This window comes from Musa acuminata, chromosome BXJ1-2 (genome assembly GCF_036884655.1).
Source record: "Musa acuminata AAA Group cultivar baxijiao chromosome BXJ1-2, Cavendish_Baxijiao_AAA, whole genome shotgun sequence".
NCBI classification, from domain to species: domain Eukaryota; kingdom Viridiplantae; phylum Streptophyta; class Magnoliopsida; order Zingiberales; family Musaceae; genus Musa; species Musa acuminata.
The window spans coordinates 22,111,314-22,136,644 of record NC_088328.1 but is presented as its reverse complement, the minus strand read 5'-3'; the positions used below and the strand labels follow the sequence as shown (position 1 = coordinate 22,136,644).

Sequence of the window (25,331 nt, the reverse complement as noted above, 5' to 3'; positions counted from 1 at the left end):
CACTGACCGATATGAACAGTAATCCACAGTCCGCAAGCCCGTGGGGCAGGTCCTATAAAGCCTCGCATACCCACCCCGTTCGACACTGGAGAAGGGCAGAATGGCGGCGACGGCGGAGGGTGCGAACTCGGCTCTGGCATCGGACCTAGACTCGCCGGCACAGCCCGGCCTCCACCTGGCGCAATTTGCAGCGGGGTGCTTCTGGGGGCTGGAACTGGCCTTCCAGCGCCTGGAAGGGGTGGTGAAGACCGAGGTGGGGTACTCGCAGGGCCACCTCCCGGATCCCACCTACAGGGCCGTCTGCGGTGGCGACACCGGCCACGCCGAGGTCGTCCGCGTGCACTTCGATCCCGCCGCCTGCCCCTACCCCGCCCTCCTCGCCCTCTTCTGGTCTCGTCATGACCCCACCACCCTCGATCGCCAGGTGCGTGCTCGTTTTTGGCCCGTCGCCACCATCTGTTTGTGATTTCAACGCTCGTATGCATCCGTGGTTCGTGATCTACATTGATATTTATCTTCTTCTTCTTCTTTTCTCTTTCTTCTTCGTATGTTTGAGATTCATCGACGATGATCTGCAATCTACACACTTAAAATGCTAGTTTGGTGACTCACTTACCTTAGTTTGGGTTCAAGACTTCGATCAAGAAATTTCACATCAGCAACCCTAAATTGGTGTTAGAGCATTTGATTGACTCATCAATAATCGGGCTTCAACATCTTATATGACAAATATCGAAAATGTCAACTAACAATCTGTAGCAGCAATCAAAAACTGATTTCTTCTTCTCCCCAAGCATCAAGATTTCTGTAATATGATTGATTATCGACTTCTAATTCTATCGATGATATTTTTGTTTGAGTGTGTTATGATACATGTGTTTATAGCTTTAGATATAACTGTTAAGATTGAATTGACTTGGCCAAAAAGTATTTGATTAGTGAGTTCATGGAGAACAAGTCAATTTGTTGACCAATCAATCTTAGGCTACTCTTTTGGGGGCATTCTTGGATTCAGATCACCATTTATCGAGTTGACAGAACCAAGTCAATCCAAGATGGTTGTCGACAGATTGGCAACTTGTACCGTAGGAACCTTAATTGATCCTTCCTTTGATTCTATTTTCCAGCTGCAACCTTACATAATTGTCATATACTTGGGAAAAAGGTATGCAGTGCATGTATGTATGATGTTGTGCAGGGAAATGATATTGGCACACAGTATCGATCAGGGATCTACTTCTATAGTGAGGCACAAGCTATATTGGCAAGGGAATCTATGGAACTGAAACAGAATGAGATCAAGGACAAGATTGTGACAGAGATTCTACCAGTAAAGAGATTTTACAGAGCAGAAGAGTACCATCAGCAATATCTAGAGAAAGGTGGTGGAAGAGGACTGAAGCAATCTGCAAGAAAAGGGTGCGATGACCCTATCAGATGCTATGGTTGATGTGAGCAGGGGTTTGCCACATGTTGAACTTGTCATGCTTTTTTTCTTTCACTGTGTCAAGGTAAGGATGGATTGTTGAGTTTGTTTAGAATAAAGCATGCAGTTTCTACTAGTTTGTAGTGTAGCAGTGCTTAAATAAGCCCAACTAGTATCACAAGTGGTTGACCTTATGATGGATATTCATGTACTTCTATCTCATTATGCCATGAAAAGGCTTGGAGTTTCTGAATGATGGTTATTATGTTTGATGAGCTCCAGATAGTCTATAACAAACCACAGAGAGAAAGACCAACAACAACTATTTTCTCCCCATGAAACAAGTTTCTATGATCATTTGTTGCAATTCTTGTATGACAGGGCATTCTTGACTGGATTCTTGTTCTAGTTGGATCTAGAAAGCCTTCCCAACTACAGCCATCCTCACAATTTTGGTTGCACATAAGTAGCCAATTGCTTAGAATATGATTTCAATGCTAGCCAATTGCTTAGAAGGTGTCACTTCTTCTCTATTCTTTAAAACAAGTTTTGAGAGCTCTTTTACTGAATGAATTTATGTTTTTTGTTCAAGAGAAAACCTTAAAGAATACACATGAAGCATAATTTTGTTTGGAGAAAACTTAAGAATACATGGAATAGATGCACCTCAGACAATAAGAGAATGGTTTTAGAAGATACTTGCTGTGGACAAGAAATCAGAGAAAGAAACTATTTGTTCTTGCAATTGAATTGATTAAACTGAGTGATGCTGTTACAGCTACTGGTTTCATTGAATCTCAGATGCTCTCAGATACCTTGATGATGTAACAGAGTAGGCACAAGAAAACTTACTGATCTCAAAGATAATTCACTCTGAAAGAAAAGTTCAGATATTCCTGTATGGATTTTTTTCTAGTTCACAGGAAAGGCTGATGCAACTTGAACATGTCTTGAGCTTCTTGCCATTTCATTTGCATGGGATGCTACAATATAATAAGAATGTGATTTGTGCAAGTGTTGCAGATAAAGCTACAATTTGGGCAAACACATTTAATGGCCTGGTATCTGATGATGACTATGAGACCTTACATTTGAACCAAATATCATGCTTATGCTGTCTGCACAAAGACAAAAGGACTAAGGAATCAAATGCAACAAGCGCGGAACATGATTTCCTTTGTTTGCTACACATGCTGTCATAATTATATATCCTCATGCAGAAGACTTGCATGAAACAGCAAACATATAGTTGATGGTCGAAATGCATTAAAGAACATCTGCTTTTTCTTCAAGACAATTCAATAAGAGCACTTTCATGGGATTCAGATTATTATAACATCAAGCAAACTTTGGAATACATGATAAAGAGGGGAAGTTTGAAATATCAACTCCTAGCTTATTTATTAATAGCGTAAAATGGAAAGCGGATATCGTTTTTCTGAGAAACCTCAGCTTTAGCAATCCGAAATTCACCTACGAATCAAGCATTTCAGGCAGTAACAAAGATTACACAAGTTAATCCGTCTGTCTGGCTTGCGCCAGTAGCTCTTCTCTGAGTCGCTTAATCTCCATTTCCCTCTCTAATCTCTCCAACTGGAAGAAAGAAAAGGGAATTAAAACCACAAAATGCTACCACAAGTTTCAGAATCACGCATACCATTTTCCATGATCCTAACATCCTACTGGCCTAGTCAATGTGAACAGAATTCCTAAGCCAGGTTACTAATAGGCTGCTTAAGTTAGACGCCTAATCCATTTCCTAATTATAAAAGTTATAAATAACTTCTGATCTTGGTATGAAAAAGCCAGAATAAGCATTAAAAAATATAGGAGGAACTCGAAACAACGTGGCAAAAAACTAAATCTTGCAAAAAAAAGTCCAAATTTTAAGTCCTAAAATAGATTAAGAAAAATATTTAAAAAATGTAACAGCACAGAGAAGCCTCTCTCCCAAACCATCTTTGAAACAAATTAAGATAAGTCATCCATCGATCAAGTCACATGATGGAAGAACCTTTTGAAGGCAAAGCTAGATTACTCCTCCAAATGAGGAATGAAGGAGCATCAGGTTTATTTTGATTTTCTATTGATTTAGAGATAGTCTACAAGCAAACACTAAGCATCTAGTTTGCACTTTTTTTAGTTAATTGAACCTTGACAAATATAAAACCTTGTGGCTTACAGCAAACAGAAGTTATCTCACTAAAACAAGAATGCAACTCATCAGGTGGCATGATTTCCAATATGTGGGGAGTAGTCTATCACTGTATCTATGTCCCATGTTACTCATGGACAGGTAACGTATCAGCCACTCAGTACATGTGACAGAAGCATTTTAAAACCTTGGTAAGTTTATTAAATCCCTTCGGCCCTGCATTTAATAATAAATAGTTTGAATTCAATTTTGATAAGTTGCATGTACAAAAGTAAACTTCATCCTCAAAAATTCAATATTCCACTTTTGTTATTTATGACTACACATTAACAGAACCAAGTTGAATGAAGAGAAAAAGAAAATATACACTCATCACAAATAAAAAAAGGATGATGGAATCTCCTATCAAATAATCAAAGTATTCATGATAGTATCAGATGAATTACGAAAGAGAAATAAATCTTGAAATTAACATTTCTGTTCAAATTAACAAAGTATAGTGAAGAGCACTTCATAAATTTAGAATTTAAAAAAGCTCAATGAACAAAGAGAAGCAAATATTATTCAGATGGCCTTTGGTTTAAAGCTTGCTTATGTACCCCTTTAATAGCTAGATAGGCACTCACGATCTCATACAGATATCAAAATGCATGCATCATTAATCGTAAACAACAATCTGGTAGAAGGCAATACTTTAAACTGAGAGTGCCTTTGAAGAAATTAACAAAAAAAATGAAGCATGAGTATATGCCATATTTTTCTTATTGCAATAATGGTGTAATCATGCATATACAGTGGCATAAAATTCAAGACAATAGACCACGTGATTCAGTAAGTGAAAATGCACCCAACAGAGGTAACTTCAACATGGACTTTTATCGATGCCTCAAAGGTTAGTAGAATCAGAGACTGGATTTTCGAGTAAAATGTTTGATCATTCAAGCAACACTAACTGATAAAATCGTAACACTTCACATCAACAAATCTATCCTTTAAATAACCACAGGAACAATATGATTAACATGATACCAAGATCCACAATGCCCAGAGTACAAAGAGTGAAACATCATGTAAAACAGTAAGTTGGACAAAACTCAAAAGATTCTACATTGGCCCTATTGTCATAGTGTACATAGAAAGGAAAGAGACAAAGACAATCATGCACTAAAACTATGAAGGTCCACTGCCTTGCTTCCAGTAGTCAGCCACAAAAATGGAGAACATTGCCGTCTAAACATCAAAGTCCTCTAATGTTGGGTAAATGATATACATAGGATCTCGTATGCCAGAAAATAAACCAATTTCCCCCTCCAATGTGTAAGTAGCATATTTACTTTGGTTTATCAAATGCTCAGAGATCCTGTCCTATCACTGAATTCTATAAGAGAAGATCTAATACTCGTATGCTATTAGTAACTTGGAGATCAGTAAAGAAAAATCTCTTAGAAATCAAGGAACTCAAGAACTATTAATAACTAGGTGGAAAAAAAAAGAGAATTTGTGCAGAAGAAAGTCAAGAAAAAACAGAATCGATTAATCAAATTGTGATTTCAGAAGAAACCCATGAAGGTTTGAACAGTAACACGAAGTTTCTTCTTGCATGGTCTTCCTGGAAATACCTAAATACCAGCATCGACTGGGTCTAAATACGAGCAGAAAGGCAAGAGATGTTTGGTGCTCCATCCAATCCATGAGATATCATATTTATCGAATCTAACCCTAAGGTTTTGGTCGCCATTCCCCACATGAGTTTCTCGATCACAGATCCAACTACAATGAGACGAGAGAGGACGGGAAAGGGGAAAGGGGAGACCTTTTCGTCTTGGTGGAGAGCCATCCAGACGTGGATCTTCTCCATGGACTGCCAGAAGAGGAAGGCGCCGAAGCTCATCGCGAAGAACGTCGCCACCCGCACCATCTTCTCCTGCTCCTTTGCCGATCTCCGCCGCTTTCTTCTACCCTTCGATTCGGACGAGCCTTGTACTAATAGGAGTCGACTCGGACCGAGCCCGAGTCAGACCGGTGTCCAAAACTACGTTATAGAGAACCGGTTCTGCATTACCATTAAAAATGATTTATCTATATGATTTAATTCAAAGTAATATATTTATAGTGTTTACAAGTATTTGGATTTTGATAATTTTAAGGACAAAATTTCCAAAAAAAAAAAAAAACCAAATAATTTTTTCTAATATATTTATTACAAACTAAATAAAAATTGATTTGAACGTGACGGTGACGTCAAAACTACCGCCGCCGACAGCAATGCGGAGTAACACATCGAGAGGGCCGGAATGCTTCAGGCCGAAGGCATCTATGGCCAATATATACTTGGCGTCGCCATCGAGAGCTCGCTCGCCCGCTACGTGTCGGAAGAGGGCGACGGTGGATTCGCGTCGAGCCGCTCGGATCCACGCCATCGCTTTCCTTCGCCTCCTCGTTCTCGGCCCGGGATCCCCGGTAGCGCCGCACCTGACGGCGCCAATACCATGAGTGGTTGCCCCCGGCGTTCCCGCTCCTTGGATCTCGCCGACAGACCCGCCCCGAAGCATCCAGATGGACGCTGCCTCTCGGCCCGTGGTGGTCATCGACAACGGCTCCGGGTACTGATGGCGTCACTCTTTTGACTCCACTTTTTGCTTCCTGCAAGTTTGATTGCATTTATATGCTTCTTGTTATGTCGGTTTGATCCTCGATTGCGTGCGAAATCGGAAACTTGAGGTGAAAGTTGGTCGATGAACTGTTGTTGGAGATTTTGAGTTCCGATCCTGAAGTGAATTTGGTGTCGGCTAGGAAATCTTTAAAAAGGTGGAAAAGTTATGGAACAGCGAGGTTGAAGTGATATGTGCAAGGACATCTCAAGGTGTGTCTAAGAACAGATACCGGATTGTTTGGTCGAATTGTCAAGATTATGATATGGCTGTGGTTCTAGACTGGGATGTAGTAGGGGGTATGTGCAGTCTTTTCTGTGTGTGATGTGTTGGATGGACAAGATAAGGTTGTGGCTTTTGGAAGTCCGGTTGGTACCAAACATTCTCTAATGGATGTTGCCTAAAATTGGAAGGAAATCGACAGCATCAAAGAATGTAATTATCGGTGAACACAAAAGCCTTTAACAGAGAAGGAATGCCAGAGGTCCAACAGACGAAGAGTAAGGAAAACCATGTGTTATTGTCCTGGAGATTTGAAACTGGACTGACTGAAGCCTATTTTTGTACTACTAAGTTAGGAATATCTCATCATGTTTGAAAGACATATCATAAGTTCACTAGTCAACGGGGTTATGAGACATTAAAAGAAGCTAAATGATTGAGTAATTGAGAAATTATTGTTTTAATGTGGTTTCATCCAAAAAAGATTATCATGATCATAATATTGCAGAAAGTAGGATGGAGCAGTATCATCTTTATATTATTAAATCCTAATTCCTCTTCCTAAACTAGGAGTTTGTTGGGCTATACAAAATTCATGACCATTCTAGCTGAAGTCAATAAAGTGATTGGGTCCTAATTTTTTAAGCAGAGAGACCTTGGACCCAAGGTTTCATCTTCCCTGAAAATGCTGGTTCAGTGACCAGGAGTTGGGGAAATTTTAGGACCACATTGCTGGCTGAACCTTAACCTGGGTTCTCCATCCATGTCTAATGGAATGCCTCTTTACAAGCTTAGGTATTGACAAGTTAGCCTTGCTATGAATTTTTCCTGCAAAATTATGCTTTCTTCTGGCATTTTTTTAATTATAGTAAACAGCTAATAGATAATCTTTGATAATCTTTCATTTGATTGCAGTCAGTTATGAGTACTTCTGATTATATTTCTGCTTCCATGATATGCTTTACTTTTTCTTAGGTACACAAAAATGGGATTTGCTGGCAATGTTGAACCTTCCTTCATCATCCCTACTGTCGTTGCTGTCAATGAGTCTTTTTCAAATCAATCAAAGAGTATCAGTAAAGGAAATTGGCTTGCACAGCACAGTGCAAGTGTAATGGCTGATCTTGATTTTTCAATTGGAGAAGAAGCTCTATTGTATTCTCGCTCTAGTACTACATATGGTCTTAGTTACCCTATTCATCATGGTCAGGTATGATAATGACAAGCAGTACGTTGCAATTTTGTGTTCCTTGGAGATTCCTTCAAGCTCACAGTGCCCTTTTTGCAGGTGGAGAATTGGGATGCAATGGAAAGATTTTGGCAACAATGCATCTTCAATTATTTACGTTGTGACCCAGAAGATCACTATTTTCTTCTGACCGAGAGTCCACTTACTGCTCCTGAGAGTCGTGAATATACAGGGGAAATCATGTTTGAGACATTCAATATTCCTGGATTGTATATAGCGGTTCAGCCTGTCCTAGCCCTTGCTGCTGGTTACACAACTTCAAAGGTAGGTGTTAGCAACTTTTCAAGATAATTTTGACATTTGTGATACATATTTGAAGTCATATCTAAAACTTCTGTTATGTAGCTCAACTTCCAGTTTGTGTTTTTAAATCTAATTTAAGAAATTATTTCACAGATATATTGCGTTCCTAATGTTGATGGTGTAGGAATTTTATGCATTTCTATGATGATTAGGGTATTTTCCCTGTTTTGAACTCATAATTTCTTATTTTATGTCAATACTTGAAGAAAGCAACTTGGGAAAATTATTATAGTATGATTTACCTAAGAACGCTCTAACTAGTTATTGCAAGTTTGAGGGACTCCTAAGAAGAAGCTTAGCTGATAAAGACTTTGACAGTATATCACAAGTACCTGGGTTCGAATCCCGTCTTCACGACTTACCTTTGCAAAAAAAAAAAAAAATAAAGTTTGAGGGACAAAGTAATATTGATGCTGTTGTTATGGGATTAATATGACACTGCAAATATTTGGGAACCAAATATTGAGTTTGTGCTTGTGTTGATCAAAGTATCTGCATACTTATGCAGTTTGAACTTGAAATGTTATCTTGACGAACAACTATTACAAGTAACAATAGCATAGTTTTCGGCTAATAGATACAAAATGTTTTTGATGATGGTAACCTCCTTTTTTGACTGGAACTAGACGACAATAATCTTGGGACAGGGCTAAGAGTTCCAGTTTAGATTTAGTCAATAGAGTTTGTTGTGGTAGACTTATCAATCTATATTTATCTAACATGCATATTAATGTGTTACTGTTCTTCTTAGGGTGCTATAAGACCACATTCTGTGCCTGTTAGGTAGAAGTGCTGCAAATGTGGGTTGGAATAAAGAACACACTGTATCAGAATGAAGACTGCAAAGTCCCTGAGTATTATGTTGACTAAAGTAATTTCTAATAAGTCACTGACTTAGCACTATGGACATAGTTTCTTTTGGAACTTACATCTCTTACTAGATGACTTGTTTGTAGGAATATAATTTGATCATGTACAATCTGAGATAACAGAATATTTTTCTCATGTCAATTCAAGTGGCTTGTTTATGTTTATATCCTGCATCCATTATTCCATTTGGGGACCTATTTATATTATTTTTCCATAGATGAAGTTGTACATAACTTTTCATACACACTGTTTAATTGAGTTTTTCCCATTAAAGTAACTTTTGAGATGGTATACAGTCATGCAGTTCAAAATAATTAGTTTTATGATTTACCTTATGATGCTTATGTTGACCTGTATAATTTTCAGTGTCAAATGACGGGAGTTGTGGTTGATGTTGGAGATGGTGCTACACATGTTGTCCCAGTTGCAGATGGTTATGTAATAGGCAGTAGTATCCGATCGATACCTATTGCGGGCAAGGATGCTACCCAGTTTATTCAGCAACTTATGAAGGTAGAAAACAATGATTTTACACCTATTATGCCTTCTCCCGACATGTTCTCTTTTAGTGGAATGGATACTAGGCCCTCACATTGGTCATCAAGCTGTAAGTCATCCTGGGCCATGAGTAGGGCACAAGATCAATTCGAGTTAATTTAAGCCAATAAGCCCACAAAGCCCCATGGAGGGGCATTATCCACCATAACTTTGAGAAATGCATGGTTTGCAGAAGATGAGTATCAAACACCTGCCCTTATTAGGGAGAGATGCTCTAGCATTCGAGAAAAGGGAAGGCAGAATACAACATATTACCTGGTGATTTGTTGTGCATGACTTATGAGCATGGAATTCTCTAATCTGTGTGATGGGTTAGAGTTAAAGATTCATAATTTTTCTAGAATAGAACGTGTTGAGCTGAAATTCTTGGGAAAATTTGAACGTAGAGGTTCATTTGCATAACATATCTTGTCAAATATGTAAACACCATCTTGTTGATTGGTCCTCAAGATGTCGTTTTGCTTTTTGATATTATTTATTGTTTTCTTGACATTCTTGTTGTCATAGGCATTCGGCAATTGAATGATACTGATGTTTCTTGGTTGGCTAAGCTAGATATGCATGACCTATTTTATTGGTTTTAATATATATCATCCTATTTGTATCAGAAGGATGGTATAGGAGGAAAGAGTTACCCAATGATAGCAAATGTGGAAGCCTTGAGAATTGCGTTAACCAAGCAGTTTTGAACATAGTTGGGATTTTGGTATGGATCTGAACATGTACAGCGTTCCTGTAGTGATGTCCTTTTGGAGGTCAACCGACTCGCACCTTGAGTACTAGAGCCCATGCTTCCTTGGGATGTTATGGTTTAACCTCTGGCATTTTGGTTTCTTTCACTCCAAAGAGTAAAATGATTCTTCTTGATCCATTGGTGGTATGGCGCTATGGCTGAGTTTTAACTAAGACAAATGATGATATATAATAGGAAGGTGTTATTAGTGTCTTGACAAATTTCATGGGTTATGAAGAGAAACTTATAGGTTTTTATTCAGTACTCCTTGATGTTCCTCATCTTATCACATCTTGAAGTTTGGTTTTAAACAAGAAAAGCCCTTGACATGCCTTGATCATTAACATTATCCTTCAGTTCTGAAACAGTTTCAAGTCATGGAACTGAGCGACAGAAAACTGTGGGAAGAGGATGGAGAAGGACAGTAATGTGGAAGAAACATGCAGAAAGGGATATGAAGGGAGAGAGTGAGAGCTTTTTGTTGGGATGGAGGCAGAGATATCATCTAGAACACAGATGACCCTGTTTTGGAGTAGAGGATAGAGGATAAGCAAGGGTTTTCATGAACCTATGGTTGATGATGTAGGTGCAATGGTTCAGAGTAGAGAGTTATGGGTGTCTTGAGCTTGAACTGAGGTGTTGACTAATCTTAAGTTTGACATGCAACCTAACTTGAGTTGACAAAAGATAAGGATACAAAAGTCTTAAGCTGCTGAGTGGAGAAAGATATCTTAGATTATATTTTTTTAGAAAAAGTAAAAAAAAAGGCTTCTTTCTAGAAATAATCTGAAACTGCATTCTAAATCCCAAAACTATCAACTAATTTTCTTTTTAATATGAATTATCACATGCATGCTTTGTTAAACTTTTGACTATCATTCGAGGACTGAACCCAATAGGCAAGGATTTTCTATTATGTCATTCATGTAAGTTTTTAGATTCCAAGTTTTTCGAATCTTCAGTCTTCAAGTTGGGGATGAAAAAGGACACTACTGTTTAAAAAGCATATGTTATGGCATTTGACTTGCCATTCATGATTAGCTACCATGATCCCTGTAGGAAAGGGGAGAGCATATACCACCGGAAGATTCTTTTGAAGTAGCAAGGAAGATCAAAGAAACATATTGCTACACTTGTTCAGACATTGTCAAGGTAATTTAGTCCTTAATTTACTAGTTAATGCATGATAGAAGCTAAGGTAGTTAAACTACTGGGTTTTTATGCTTCATGTAAAATTTTTCTTCCTGTTGTGTCATTTCTTGTTATAAATGTCACTTCGTGAATGTAGTAATTTTTATTGAATGATAAGCCAGCTACAAAGAGAATTGTCGAATGAAGCAAACTCCTCACTACTCACTGATCATTCATAATCCTATTATTTTGATAGAACTTGATAGTGGATCAGCTAAAGATGATCTTGTACCAAAACCTACCATAGAGAGGTTGTGAGGAAGGATCAGCAAATTATGAATGAACTTTTTTCTTTCCTCAAATGAGGACTAGGTCATCAGTGGTTAGTTATGTTAAATTTTATTTGTTAATATCCACAAATGGTAGTGTCAGTCATTTCAGTAGTCCTAACAGCCCACACATAGAACAAAAAAAACTATATGTACATGGATTAAAACAAACAAAGAGTTTTATAAGTATAAAATTGAACAAATGAAATAAGTATTAAAGTCTTAATTGTAATGTAACCTGTGGAAATAGATTTAATGATAAGAAATTCTACTAATTGTTATATTACTTGTTGTTGGCAATTGATTATTTTGTTTTATGATTTTAGGAGTTCAATAAGCATGACAAGGAGCATAGTAAATATACAAAGCAATGGATTGGTACCAAACCAAAGACCCGAGCACGATACTCTTGTGATGTTGGATATGAACGGTTTCTTGGTCCTGAGGTATAATTTATTATCTTGTCTTTGTAATTCAATCAATATCAAATTAGTTTTCTTATTGAACAAGTTGACCAATGTAGCCTTGACCACGATTCCAGTTCTCCCAAACCAGTAATCGGAATCGAATCGACAAGGGTCGGTTTTGGAACTGGAATTGGTGGTTCTGGTTCGAACTACCAATATTTTAGTATTTTTAATTAAAAAAAGTTTAAAATATAAAAACTTATAAATTTATTTTGTATAATGAAAAATAATTTAAATTTACGGAATCGATGGTTCAAATTGGAACTAGAACCAAATCGCCTGGGGCTAGTTCCAATTCGATTACAGGCCGATTTTGGTTCAGTTACAAGTTGGTTTCGATTCGGTTTGTAACCAACAAATCGTGGGCCGGTTCGGTTTTGGTTTCGGTTCGAACCAAATCATGGTCAGGCCTAACCAAATGTATGTTTTGTTGAAAGAGTATTTCTTGATGTGGTTCATCCTCATGAATACTTTGCCTCGTCTATCTTTTTTGTCAATTCTAATTTTTCATTTTTGTAAAAAATGAATTATGCCATTCCATGGATCTTCCATGAAATGATATGAACTGACACTTTTTAAGAGATCTTTCAGATTCTCAAATTATGATTGCAATCATGTTCTTGGTCCATTTCCATACATAAGTTTTAGGTATGGTATCAAAGCACGTCATACATTCTTCAGATAATATGTTAAAATTGGTGCAGAGGTGATATAAGCATTATAAGATTTTCAGATCTCGAAATAGATAACTACTTCAATCAAGAAAGAATCCACAAAGCTTGCTCTTCAGATAATTTAGCAGTTCTACGGTGAATAGGTAAACAATAAGAATAAATAATTAAAAAATATTCTTAGACAAAGACACAGACACTAAAGATGGTAAATAATAAGAAGTGGTAAAGGAACGAGTAATAATAAAAGAGGCACAAGGAAAATGAAAGCATCAATTATTTATTGTTTTGCAAACAAAACAAGCTGTTTGTCCCTTCATATTTTGGCGTCTTATGCTAGATCCTAACTGAAATAGGGTTCTCAAATGATGAAAAAGAACAAGTAAATATTATACGGACCAGAAATCCGTAAACTGAAATCCTAATGTACTAATAACATTCCTAAATCAAATTATCTCTAAAGTTGAGGTAACAAAGTATAATCCCGTTAAGCATATGCTGTCCCATTTTTCTTTCTTGTTTTAAAAAATCAGTATTTTGTATGAGCAGATCTTCTTCCATCCTGAGATTTACAATGATAATTTTACCACTCCTTTACCTGCTATTGTGGACAAGTGCATTCAGTTATCACCAATTGATACCAGAAGGGCTTTATATAAGGTAAGCATCAAATCACCTGTCTCTACAATTTAATTTTCAGGTTTTCTAGCTCTTATATGTTCTTCGTGCTGCCTTAGAATATAGTGTTATCTGGGGGATCAACAATGTTTAAGGATTTCCATAGAAGATTGCAACGAGATTTAAAAAGGATAGTGGATGCACGGATGGTAACATCCAACGCCCAACTCATTGATGACGTAAAAGTAAGCAGTCTAACGAATTCTCTTTTCGCCTGCTTATGTGAAGGTCTGATTTTTCTATTGTTTTGACTATAGTCTCAACCCATTGAAGTCAACGTGGTCAGTCATCCTTTTCAGAGATACGCAGTTTGGTTTGGAGGTTCTGTGCTTGCATCGACGCCTGAATTTTATGAGGTAAATTCTGAACTCTACCCAATCTTCATAAAAATATTTAACCAGCAAAAATTGTAGAAGAAAGGTTTTGTTGTCTATATTTGACTTAAATATTTACATCTTTGCATTGTGCATATGAAATCATTAGTTTCAGTATATATTCATGAATAAATAAGTTCTAGTTCGCTAGTCAACCATGCACAGTTTTAAGTTAATACCGGAAGACATTTATTCTGTGTGGATTTAATACGGAAGCTTCCTTCTGGTGTAGGCTTGCCACACAAAGGCAGAGTACGAGGAATACGGAGCCAGCATCTGCAGAACAAATCCTGTCTTCAAGGGTATGTACTGACATCAAAAGACTGCATACCATATCTTTGTATGCATCTACAACTCACTCCCCGCTCTATACATTTGTGATGTGATGAGAAGGGGCTTTTTCTGTGTTGTATAATAAATGCAGTAGATGATGGTATTCCTTTTTCCATTACATTGTTGTCCCAGAAATATATAAGATTGGAGGCAGCAGTGATGCTGAATTGACTTGTCTTTTCTTTTATAAGCTGAATGCCCAGTCTCTGTATTTGCTTAGGTTTTCCAGAACATTTTCTTATAAACTTTTTGGATGAGAGATGCTCTCTCTCTGTCTCTCTCTCTCTCTTTCCAGTACATTGTTGTCCGAGAAATATATAAGATTTGAGGCAGCAGTGATGCTGAATTGACTTTTCCTTTCTTTTATAAGCTGAATGCCCAGTCTCTGTATTTGCTTAGGTTTTCCAGAACATTTTCTTATAAACTTTTTGGATGAGAGATGCTCTCTCTCTGTCTCTCTCTCTCTCTTTCCAGTACATTGTTGTCCGAGAAATATATAAGATTTGAGGCAGCAGTGATGCTGAATTGACTTTTCCTTTCTTTTATAAGCTGAATGCCCAGTCTCTGTATTTGCTTAGGTTTTCCAGAACATTTTCTTATAAACTTTTTGGATGAGAGATGCTCTCTCTCTGTCTCTCTCTCTCTCTTTCCAGTACATTGTTGTCCGAGAAATATATAAGATTTGAGGCAGCAGTGATGCTGAATTGACTTTTCCTTTCTTTTATAAGCTGAATGCCCAGTCTCTGTATTTGCTTAGGTTTTTCAGAACATTTTCCTATAAACTTTTTGGATGAGAAATGGTCTCTCTCTCTCTCTCTCTCTAAATGTCATAAGACAGCCTTCATGCAATTGAACTGCTATGTTGGGATAAATGTCTCACATCCTGGCAAGATATTGATATGTAGATAAACTTCATCATCTGACACAGGCACAAGTCTTCCACTTTCGTCCACCCCACCTCGCATGTTAATTGAATCTCTATCTCTCTCTCTGAGACATCACTTTGCCAACTCTACAGCCTGCTGTTCTTGCATGCAGTGACAAACCGAGTTGGTGAATTCAATCTTGGCCTCCTCCCATATAACAACAAGAAGCTATTTGGTATCCAAAGCTGAAGCGGAATCCACTGCACATGGATGAGACTCGGGAGGGATGCGCGACTCGAGCTAACGTGGCAGGGGGTGGGAGTTATGGACATGGAGTAGAAGACAGCGGCGCGACTGTTCCCAGGAGACCGCCCTAATAAATGCCGCCTTGAAGAATCCAAGGCAGCCAAGCGAGGGAACGGTCGAGATCCTCGCGGTCGGCGATCCTCTTCTAATGGACGAGTAGGATTCGTCGATCCACCCCGTTCCGTCGTCTTCTTCATGCTTAACGGCGGGGTTGCGGGCGCGGGTGGCGGTGCTTTGCCCCTGTCCTCTGCGACTATTTACGGCAGCGCCACCGCGGGTTCGCCATTCCCGAGGCGAGCCATGGCCAGCGGACGCAGAAGAATCTCTGGGAAACCCACCCGCACACGCTTCCCCTCACGGCGAAGACCGCATCGCCTGCTTTCGCCCCTCGACACCGAGCCTATTTACCTGTCTGCCACCCCCATCATCGCTCTGCCACGCCTGTTTCTGCCTGGTTTGGTTGTTTCTGCTGCCATGATCAGACAGGGCTCAGGTGTCAGACCGCTGTTTCTTGAGAAAGCAATGGGCTGCCTTCTCCTTCCCCGGAGGACTCCTAGGTGAGTTCTTTTGCTCGGTTGGTGATGGGCTAGCTTTGTTTCAGTACCGTGGAAAATGGAGGGCTTTTGGGGGATTTTGTCGTCTGCTTCCGAGCCGTTGTGCTTTCAGGAGAAACGAAATGGTGAGAGACTGAGAGTACAGTCCTATATTGTGTTTCTACCCTTTCCCTGTTTTTTGAAGCTTTTGAACGTGTTACAGTAAAAGATGTGGGTTTCTTTTTCTTCCCTTGGTTTCGTGATGTTTGATGAGGTTTGTTGACTTGTTTGTCTGCTTTATTTGCCATTTTATGTTGCATGTGTTGGAATGGTGATCTATCAGCATTAGCTGTGTGAATAGCTTCTGATCTTTGTTATCGATCTAGGAAAGTTAAGTGTCACTGCAGTCATTTTTTTCCCCTAACATGTTAAAGTTGCTTGACTTGCATCTCAGTAAACCAGTCAATATGTTCATACTGTTTATGATACTTGTCATTGGAGATCTTAAGATCTTCTTTAGCCTTATGTGTTGTTGTTTGCTGTTTTAAGTGTTGCTTGTTGGAATGCGGCAGTTGGTAGGTACTTTTACTTCGTTATCTTGTTTGATTTGGTCTACATTGATGCCTTCTTTGGAGTTTTTGAGTGGATGAACTTAATCTCTCTTGCTAAGTTGATGTGGTTGCTGAATCCTTGTCATGCAGGAATGGAACAGGAAGAGTAACATCTTCTTTTTATTCCCTCGAGTTAATTGGTTAGATTGACGGGGTCGACAATATGACTGAGGCTCCACGGCATTCCGTGGACATTCCTCTTTCAAAAACTCTAGTGGCACTAAAGAGAGTCAGATCACTGAGGGATCCATCGACCAACTCGATGAGCAAATTTACTGCAGTTATAGAGCACATGAACATTGGGGCCAATTCTTTGAATGTTCCTTTTGAGATGAACGATTCGAATAAACACCATGTTCTCCAGTCAGGAAAGTATCATCTGAAAGAAGAAATTGAGGATGTCCTAAGCAATTCAGGCTCAAATTTTAGTTCTAGAATACCTAATCCGAAGAGCACTTTCCCTGAGAAGAGTTGTGCGGTGAAAGTTCGAGGATCTAAACCGACAAGAACCAAACTAGCTCATAAATCGCATCGAGATCGTCCGCGAAAGTCATTGGCTTCGGCAAGAGTTCGGCATTCCACAAGGCATGTTGAAGTGGAAGTAGATTCTTATAAAGCGCCTGAATTTGACTTGGCTGACAGGGTCACTGCAACAGGAAAGAAGCCTTTTTATAGAAATTCGAGGAAACCAGCTTCTGCGGTGAGCCATGCAGGAAGTCCATGTAAGTCGGTCAGTGAAGCTCATACTACCGGTTCAAGACGACCGACCATGGGCTTTGCAACTTTGGATTCACAATCCAAATCCAATGACGTTGTTGGTTCAAATTTCAGTGGTTGTGGAATCAGTTATTGTTGGTCAGGAACACCAAAGTACAGGGGCCGAAATATTTATTCTGATGATGAAGAACAGGAAAAACCTTTGCTATCTGCTGAACAGTCAGAGACGGCTTGTATAAATTCTGCACGGTATCCACAGAGTCCGAGAAGCTTAAGCCAGAAATTTAGGCCAAAATCCTTCAATGAGTTGGTTGGCCTGAATGTAGTTTCTCAGTCCCTTTTGCATGCTATAACAAAAGGAAAGATATCTCCATTGTATTTATTTCATGGACCTCATGGCAATGGTAAGACATCAACCGCAAGGGTTTTCGCAGCTGCTTTGAATTGCCTATCCGATGTGGAACATAGGCCATGTGGGTTCTGCCGGGAATGTGTGTTATTATTCTCCGGAAGGAGCAGAAATATCAAAGAGCTTGATGCCGCTAAGATAAACCATAAAGAAAGGTTTAAAGCTCTTCAGAAGAATGCTTCAGTAGTTCCATGTTCGGCTCGCTTTGAGGTCTTCATAATAGAAGAGTGTCAATCCTTGAGAGAGGAGGCATGGGCAACCATTTTTAAAAGCCTTGATGAATTACCTGGACGTGCTGTATATGTTATGATTACCTCTGATCTGGACACATTGCCTCACAGTTATGTGTCAAGGTGCCAAAGGTACCACTTCCCAAAAATAAAGGAAGTTGATATTATCAACAGGTTGCAAAAGATAAGCATAGAAGAGGAATTGGAGTTTGACATGGATGCTCTAGATTTCATTGCTACAAAATCTAATGGTTCTCTTCGAGATGCAGAAACGATGCTTGATCAGCTTGCATTGCTTGGAAAGAGAATCACTGTATCTCTTGCAAATGAGCTTGTGCGTATTCAGTTCTTGTCATGATAATTATTTTTTGGGCTTCTCTGTTTGCAATTGGCATTTGGATGTATTCTCTTCTAAAGTCCTTTGTAATAAATCTTGCATTGTATTCTATTTGATTGCTTCTTTGCAGATAGGAGTTGTTTCTGATGATGAGTTGCTCAATTTGCTGGATTTGGCACTGTCGTCTGACACTGCTAACACAGTTAGAAGAGCTAGAGAGCTTATGGTATCGAGGGTTGATCCTTTGCAGTTAGTATCACAGCTTGCTAATGTAATAATGGACATCCTTGCTGGAAGATCAGGATTTTCTGAACTAGGTAGAAGTTTCATACAGAGGCATGCTGGTACGTTACATATGCCATTTGCCCTACTAATGTACTACCCAAATCATCATAACTAACACAATACCGATGATTTTCACCTGGAATAAAAAATCTCAAATTGTTTGATGTAATTATGAGCTTTTGTTCTTTATTACCAAATTGGCAACGGACTTTAACTCTTCCTTCTCCATATTATATGTATTGAATGGTGTAGATCTTATTATAACAAGGTAATTGCATTAATTTGTGTATTATGGGGCAAACTCTTACTTGAATGTCACATAAGGTTCTCAATAACTTCATGTTTATTCGTCCCCAAATATTTCATAATGCAAATTGAAAGAAAAAGCAAATTAGATATCAGCTATAACAATTTTGTCCTCAATATGTGAGTGGTCATAGATTATAACTCACAATTAATACTGTAGAAGTCTTGGAAAAACTTTTCGTCTTAAATTGGTCCAAGTTAATAATTGAAGCAAAATTATACCAGAGAGGGACTTGTCCAAGGACCTCAAAGGATATTAGACAAAAGGAAAGTCTACCTTATGGTCTCTCTTAAGCTAATTCAATTATAGGACAACCTTCCAAAAATTCCTTCAAAAGAATCTAGCAGGCCAAATTAGGAGCTTCGATACAGGAAGCAATCATTTTGCAATTGACAAATAAGCAAATGAGCCAATTCTCCTACAACACATGCTTATATGTGTATATTCTCAGATTTTCAGTCAGGTCACATATCAACACTTTAAAGCTACATATATCAAGATAAATTTTATATGCTATGTTTAAGAATTCCCTTTCTTGGAGACCTTCTCAAAATATAAAGCTGTGTAATTGCTACTGGTTTGTTTGTACTGATTTAGTTGGAAAGTCACTTTAAATTGTTGGCGTAGGCTGCAAAAAAGTGTATTAGAATGTTAAGAATGTGAACTCGGTATCTAATTGTATTAGATACTTCAAACACATAATTGAGTGGCTTGATCAATTGGTAAATCATGCTCTGTTTGAGATCATGCTTAGTCACATGCTGTGATATCCAGCTTTTTGTAGGTTCTCTCTTTGAAAATTGGTGAGGTCACAGAGATACACTAGTGAATTTCAGGGTCTAGTGGGCCATAGGAGCATGAAAATTCCTTTACAGTTGACTATAATGTCCACTTCATTTCCTTTTTTTCTGGTTGGAGCCCCATTCCTATGCTGTTTGTTACCAGGTAAATTTGCCTTGCCTGTCACTGTTTCCATTTATTAGATGGAAATCAGGCTTTTCTATCATATTACTGAAAGCTGTACTACCTGTTATATCCTCGTTATGATAACGTAAACATGAGAACTGCTCGAGAGTCATGGTTGATAGCCGTTTTCTATCAGGACAATTTTTAATCAAATTATCAGGCAGTTATCCTAAATTGTTTGGCAATGTGTAATTGTTTCATCTATCCTATCGAGTTGTTGATGATAGTTGCAAAAAAATTAAAGCATAGGATATATCACTTTGTAAATTCTGTCATAAAACTCCTCTGCGTGAAATTGCCATAACGTAACACTTAACTGTTATGATTGATTCTGATGTTTCTACGTGATATATTGGCAATGAAATGCTTATTCTAACCTCAGTTGAAAACTCTGAAGAGTGAATTCACTTCAAGAAACAGATATGCTACTTACCTCTTCCTTGAATTGTTACTGCATTCATTGTTCTATGTTTTTTTCTTCAGTTAGGTCCTGATGCTAGTTCTTTTTCTGATTTCCTCCTCGCAGCAGCTGACATTGGCATGCAGAAACTGAGGCATGCCTTGAAAGTTCTTTCTGAAACTGAAAAACAATTGAGGTCATCAAAGAATCAGGCAACATGGCTCACTGTTGCTCTTTTACAGTTAAGTGCAGTAGAATCTTCTCCTTTAACAGAAATCAACAGCTCTCATGCATGTACAGAAATGACCTACTTGAGAGGTAATTACGTAAGAGGTACTGCAAGTTTATTTTATTAACAGAATCAAAATGTTTTGCTTCTTAATTTCTATATTGTGCTTAGTTCTAAATGGAATTAAGCTAAAAACTGACAATAAAAGTGTCTTAAATTCTAACAAATAATGAATGGTAGTTGTAAAAAGTGATTTACTTTGAAAGAAATTTATCTTTGGAATACAGATGATGGTATATTAAGCACAACCAAGGCTTGGGAAGGTATCAGGAGCTCTGTTTGTTATACTTGCAGTGAGAACAAGCCAGGTTGTTCGGATAGAAACTGCAACAGAAAAAAATTGGAAAGCATCTGGCAAAAAGTCACACAACGATGTCAATCAAATTCTTTCAGAAGCTTTCTGCAACAAGAGGGTTGCTTATCAGCTGTTTATACTCATGAAGGTATAGTAGGAATATCTTCCGCATAGTTTGCATCTTAAAGTATATTAGTCATGGTTTACACACTTGACTGGTCCATTCAGGAATAGACACCACTTTGGCATTCTTGGGTTTAAAATTCATCCTTCCTGTTGCATTGGCCCTATCGGCACTCCACAAGTTGGACTCCTGCCAGACTCTTTTCTTATGACATTCCAATACCAAATTACATAACAGCACAAGAATTGGACCTCTTTACTATTCCAAGTCTTAAGAACTTAATGTCCAGCAGATCATATTTTCACAATATTACAACGTAAACATAATATTACTTAATTTTAATTATTATTTTTCCTTGTGACCCTATATCTTCATTTGATCCCCTTGCCAAACTGGAACTAGGATGTACATCATTTCAGATTCTTGTCTGAACATTCAACATTGACATATACACGTTAGAGCCAATTCTGTGCTTCTGTACAACTGTCAATGGCTTATTTCTTGTTAGCTGTGGCCTACATAGATTCAGTTACGTGCATAAAGTTTAGAATTCAGCATTGCAAAACAAAGAGAGACGAAGCATGGATGTCTTTTGACATTTGATTGGGAATTTAATCTTTCCTTGTGCTGTTTAATCTCTCTAGTCCTAAAACTTTTGGATTGCTCTAAGCAAAACGGAATTCTTCCTTTTATATAATATTTTACTCTTTACCTTGCCAGATATTCATCTTATATTTTTTCGGTTGATGAGAATTGTGTAACACATGAAGGTAAAAATTTCAGGTGTAGCAGTGGCAGAAGTGGAATTTTATCGTCCTGACCATGTATCCAGGGCAGCAAAGTCACAGGAACTAATTGCATGTGCACTTCAACACGTGCTGGGCTGCAATGTAGAGATCAGAATTAAATTTGTCCCAAAACCAGTAAGAAAAGTTTCCAAACCAAAGAAGTCACCATTTAGTTTGTTGAGCTGTTCTGGTAGAAAGCAAGAAATATCACTTTCAACAATGAGTGATGATTGTGAGACTGAGACATCTGCAAGGATAGAAAGCTCTTTCAAGATTTATTCATCTCATCATGCTCAGAAATTATCACCTTTCATTGCACAATTTGGTGATAAACCACTTCCAAAAAATCATGACATAAAAGCAACAACTGTTAGGAAAACAGAGGATAATGTTCAAGGTGCTGAATCAGTAGCAACCGATGGACAAATTAACTTGCAAAATGAAAGAAAGGTTGAAACATACTCTTCAGGAAAACTAGGTGAAGCGAGTGAATTTAGTAGTGTGCCAGAACCTGAAATTCAACCTAACTGTTTCCCAAAGAAACTAAAGTTTCAAAGGAAATTATTTTCGTCTAATACTGCTCATGCGATCTGCCTGAGAATACAGCAGCAGAACAAATCAGAACTATCTATTCCTGACAAGGAAGCATCTGAGTCATATTTTTGCATGTATGACCCTTATATTCTAAATTCCAGCTCAGCTTCCCAGTTCACCTGCAGTTCCAGAGAAGAGACCATGTAAGTGTGAATATGATATATTTTGTGGTATTCCAATCTGATTCTATTTCTTATTTGAATTTGAGATATTAATAAATTTATGGTGCTAAATCTATTACATCTCAACCATTCTTCACCAATCCATATATTTTCGTGCTTAATGGGTATTTATTACTGCACCTTTTCACCCTTCAAATTGATTTATTTTCACTTTGCTATGTAACTCAACCTGTTTAATCTTGAACTACAATTTAACGTTTCATTGCATTACCAATCAACAAAAATGAAGTCTCTTCCAGGTATGGTTTTCTCTAGCAGCACCTTTATCTGAGTATGTACAGATCTACCTAAAAAAGTAATTGTTGTTGGCTTTTACCCAATAATTTATGCTATTATATTAATTACAATTTACAAACAACCTAGCATTTTTTTGTCATTTCCTCATGCACTTCTTGACCATGACTTTGCTGATTAAATCTTTTTGTTCAATTTCATAAATGAATCAGTCATACATATAAACCCAAGAAGTTCTTGTGAAGGAAATATAAACATGGTGCTTGAAGTTATATCTGGTTCTAGGCACATTACCTAGTATTTTTTTACCATCATACAATTTTACTCCCCTGGCTTGTAAAATGATATAACAAAGTATACAAGTTAATTATGTTCTTTGACTGTTGTAATTCATGTCATAGTTGATTGTTATCTATTTAGTTTATACAGTAATCTGTTGGTGTTTGGACATGATAAGTTGAGATGGCAATGTTTGCTTGTTGATAAGATGTGGTTTCAGGATAGAATAGAATGAATACATGACTTATAAATATAACCTATAGAAATGTTGGTGGTGGACATAGGTGGAAGACTACCTCTAATAAATATTTATGGATGTAGGGGAATTGGAAATAGGAATATTTTAAAGGTTGTAATGGTTGAATTGGTAGTATGACTCATTAATAACTATTGAAAACTAATGAATAGGTTTTGTGTAGTCATAGTATTGATCCTCCCAATTGCAATAGACATGGTTCATGAAGTGGCAGATGATTTTTAATACCGAAGTCTGCTACAGATTGAAAAGATTATGAATGAGATTATGAAGAATAAATAATTTTGATTTAAGTTGTTTCCAGTGGCCAGTCTTGCTTCCTGGGGTAAATCTTAAGACAGTTGATGCCTTCAAACCACTGTCTACTACAAACAGGTTACATATTTAGCTACAACAGAAACTGCACAAGCTCAATTTGCTATTTCAGCTACAAGTTTGATCACAAGCAGAATATTCACAAATTAAGTTCCATGAGATCACTCGGTAATTTCATGAATTTTAGCACTCACTGAAATATGTTGACGTTCCTGACTAGTACTGTAACGGACCATCATATTTATCTGGACAAAGTTCCATAAGGTTTCTCTCTATTTATAATCATATAAGGAGGTCCATCTAAAAGATGCCAGGTACGAACTCTAATAAACCAGTGAAACTTTTTAAATGTGGGTTCAAGATTTTTAATAACTGCAAGCACATATCTTCAATAACTCTTGGAAGTATTAGGATGCATCCAATTAGGAGACTGTATACAAGTGCTGGCATAAGATTAGATCATGACTAAAACAGAAGTGGCTCCAAATCCAGTGGCTAGGACATGATACTTGTAAACTGATAATTCATGTGCATCTTTCTGTTGAACTTTTAATTTTGAAACATCAATCCATTTGGTGCCATTAAGGAATCAATCATTTAGCAGCTACTCACTCGAGTCATTTTATTTTCTGCAAGTTCCTGATAGTAGTATTCTTTTGACACTGCAATCTTTTTTCTTTCAGACCTTGCAAAGAATCAAGGCTTAGATCAAAACTGTTCTGTTGGAGGATGCCCAAGCCCCAAGTCCTTGACTAGAGAGGTGCTTGATGCTTCTTAACCTACATCCAGTGAAATAAAAGAGCATTGGTATCATAGATGAGATGTTCTGCTTCATACAATAGTTGCAGAATCTATCCCAAGAACATTGAATGGTCATCAGCCAGATGTGGATCATTTTTGTCTTCCCAATTCTACAGTGATTATCTACGTACCCTTGTTCTGCTGTCTACCTACATTCACAATAAGCAGCAGCACTACAAGCGAAAACCGAGAAAGTCTAATTTTATCTGGCATTAGCTTCTAGTTAGCAGAAATTATATTATGATAAATGTGATTTCTTTGATGGCCCATTTTGTCTCAATGTTCTGGAGGCATCATAAGCTGTGTAATATAATTGATCTGAGATAAATGAACAGCATCTTATCTAAATTGATCTCTTTGTACAGAGATGAAAGGTGCATCCATCATTGGAGTTTCTGTTTGCTCATTGGATCTCTGTGACCAGTCAAATGTATTAGTGCCTTCTGCTAGTAAGACACGATTACAAACTGTTGTTTAAAGGTCAGGAAAACTTATCTGGGAAATCAATGTGTATAATTTGCTGTTCTTAAGCTCTGATCATTGTATTCTTGCTGAGGGGAATGGCTTCTTTGCTGAAGGAAGATGCCTGATTTATAGAACAAATTTTTACTCAATTTCTAAGGAATTCAAAATCCTTTTTCCCACTTAATTTTGATCAAATACTTTACCGGATGATTTTTTTTTATTTTGTAATTTTGAAATTATATTCTGAAAAATAATTACTAAAAATATGAATCTAATTTATTTATACAGTCTCTCCCTTATGGTAGAAAGATGAGTAGATTGCTCCTTCAACATCTGTGTGACCAAGATAACAAAGTTGAACCGGAACGATCGATTCGGTTCGGTCTTGAAATCGAACAATTTACGGTTCATTTGGACCGTTCTGTACACTAAACCGATTCAGGTCGTCCCAAGACGATAAAAGCCGAGGGCGAGACTCGTGTGTCTTTGGCCGAGATACAAGCATAGAAGGGACTTTCGTTATTGGGTCGATTTGTGGGGTCCTGTGGGAACCACTCACAACAACCAATAGCGATTAGACGGGCTGCGAACC

General features: G+C 37.8%; 3 protein-coding genes across 7 annotated transcripts; all 3 read left to right on the top strand.

Moving 5' to 3' along the window:
* Positions 1-45: 45 nt before the first annotated feature.
* On the top strand, positions 46-1,679 carry LOC135598606 (peptide methionine sulfoxide reductase-like). The gene is made up of 2 exons (XM_065092684.1): positions 46-424; positions 1,199-1,679. Exons 1-2 carry the CDS (start codon positions 101-103, stop codon positions 1,448-1,450), a joined length of 576 nt encoding a protein of 191 aa, XP_064948756.1. The 5' UTR covers positions 46-100; the 3' UTR covers positions 1,451-1,679.
* A 4,233-nt stretch (positions 1,680-5,912) lies between these two features.
* Positions 5,913-15,326, top strand: LOC103973126 (actin-related protein 3). 2 transcript variants are annotated; one of them, XM_065092665.1, is made up of 11 exons: positions 5,956-6,184; positions 7,430-7,664; positions 7,743-7,967; positions 9,243-9,389; positions 11,227-11,319; positions 11,954-12,073; positions 13,315-13,425; positions 13,503-13,628; positions 13,701-13,799; positions 14,050-14,119; positions 15,189-15,326. In XM_065092665.1, exons 1-11 carry the CDS (start codon positions 6,138-6,140, stop codon positions 15,263-15,265), a joined length of 1,350 nt encoding a protein of 449 aa, XP_064948737.1. In that variant the 5' UTR covers positions 5,956-6,137; the 3' UTR covers positions 15,266-15,326. The 2 variants fall into 2 exon arrangements, with proteins under 2 accessions (XP_009385888.2, XP_064948737.1); XM_009387613.3 differs by lacking the exon at positions 15,189-15,326 and having other exon boundaries at positions 5,913-6,184; positions 14,050-14,519.
* A 73-nt stretch (positions 15,327-15,399) lies between these two features.
* On the top strand, positions 15,400-24,804 carry LOC135598583 (protein STICHEL-like 2). Of its 4 annotated transcripts, none has more exons than XM_065092641.1 (7): positions 15,400-15,879; positions 16,557-18,156; positions 18,290-18,503; positions 20,244-20,450; positions 20,634-20,849; positions 21,609-22,350; positions 24,157-24,804. In XM_065092641.1, exons 2-7 carry the CDS (start codon positions 16,630-16,632, stop codon positions 24,227-24,229), a joined length of 2,979 nt encoding a protein of 992 aa, XP_064948713.1. In that variant the 5' UTR covers positions 15,400-15,879; positions 16,557-16,629; the 3' UTR covers positions 24,230-24,804. The 4 variants fall into 4 exon arrangements, with proteins under 4 accessions (XP_064948713.1, XP_064948727.1, XP_064948704.1 ...); XM_065092655.1 differs by having other exon boundaries at positions 15,400-16,001; positions 20,244-20,435; XM_065092632.1 differs by having other exon boundaries at positions 15,400-16,001.
* Positions 24,805-25,331: the final 527 nt, after the last annotated feature.

Excerpts from the sequence above, each read along its gene's own strand:
- LOC103973126 (XM_065092665.1), top strand. The coding sequence starts at position 6,138 with ATGGACGCTGCCTCTCGGCCCGTGGTGGTCATCGACAACGGCTCCGG. Across the intron at positions 12,074-13,314 it reads AACGGTTTCTTGGTCCTGAG|ATCTTCTTCCATCCTGAGAT; the intron begins GTATAATTTATT and ends TTGTATGAGCAG. Across the intron at positions 13,629-13,700 it reads AACTCATTGATGACGTAAAA|TCTCAACCCATTGAAGTCAA; the intron begins GTAAGCAGTCTA and ends TTTTGACTATAG.
- LOC135598606 (XM_065092684.1), top strand. The coding sequence starts at position 101 with ATGGCGGCGACGGCGGAGGGTGCGAACTCGGCTCTGGCATCGGACCTA. Across the intron at positions 425-1,198 it reads CCACCACCCTCGATCGCCAG|GGAAATGATATTGGCACACA; the intron begins GTGCGTGCTCGT and ends GATGTTGTGCAG.
- LOC135598583 (XM_065092641.1), top strand. The coding sequence starts at position 16,630 with ATGACTGAGGCTCCACGGCATTCCGTGGACATTCCTCTTTCAAAAACT. Across the intron at positions 18,504-20,243 it reads TTTCATACAGAGGCATGCTG|CAGCTGACATTGGCATGCAG; the intron begins GTACGTTACATA and ends TCCTCCTCGCAG. Across the intron at positions 20,451-20,633 it reads GAGAGGTAATTACGTAAGAG|ATGATGGTATATTAAGCACA; the intron begins GTACTGCAAGTT and ends TTTGGAATACAG.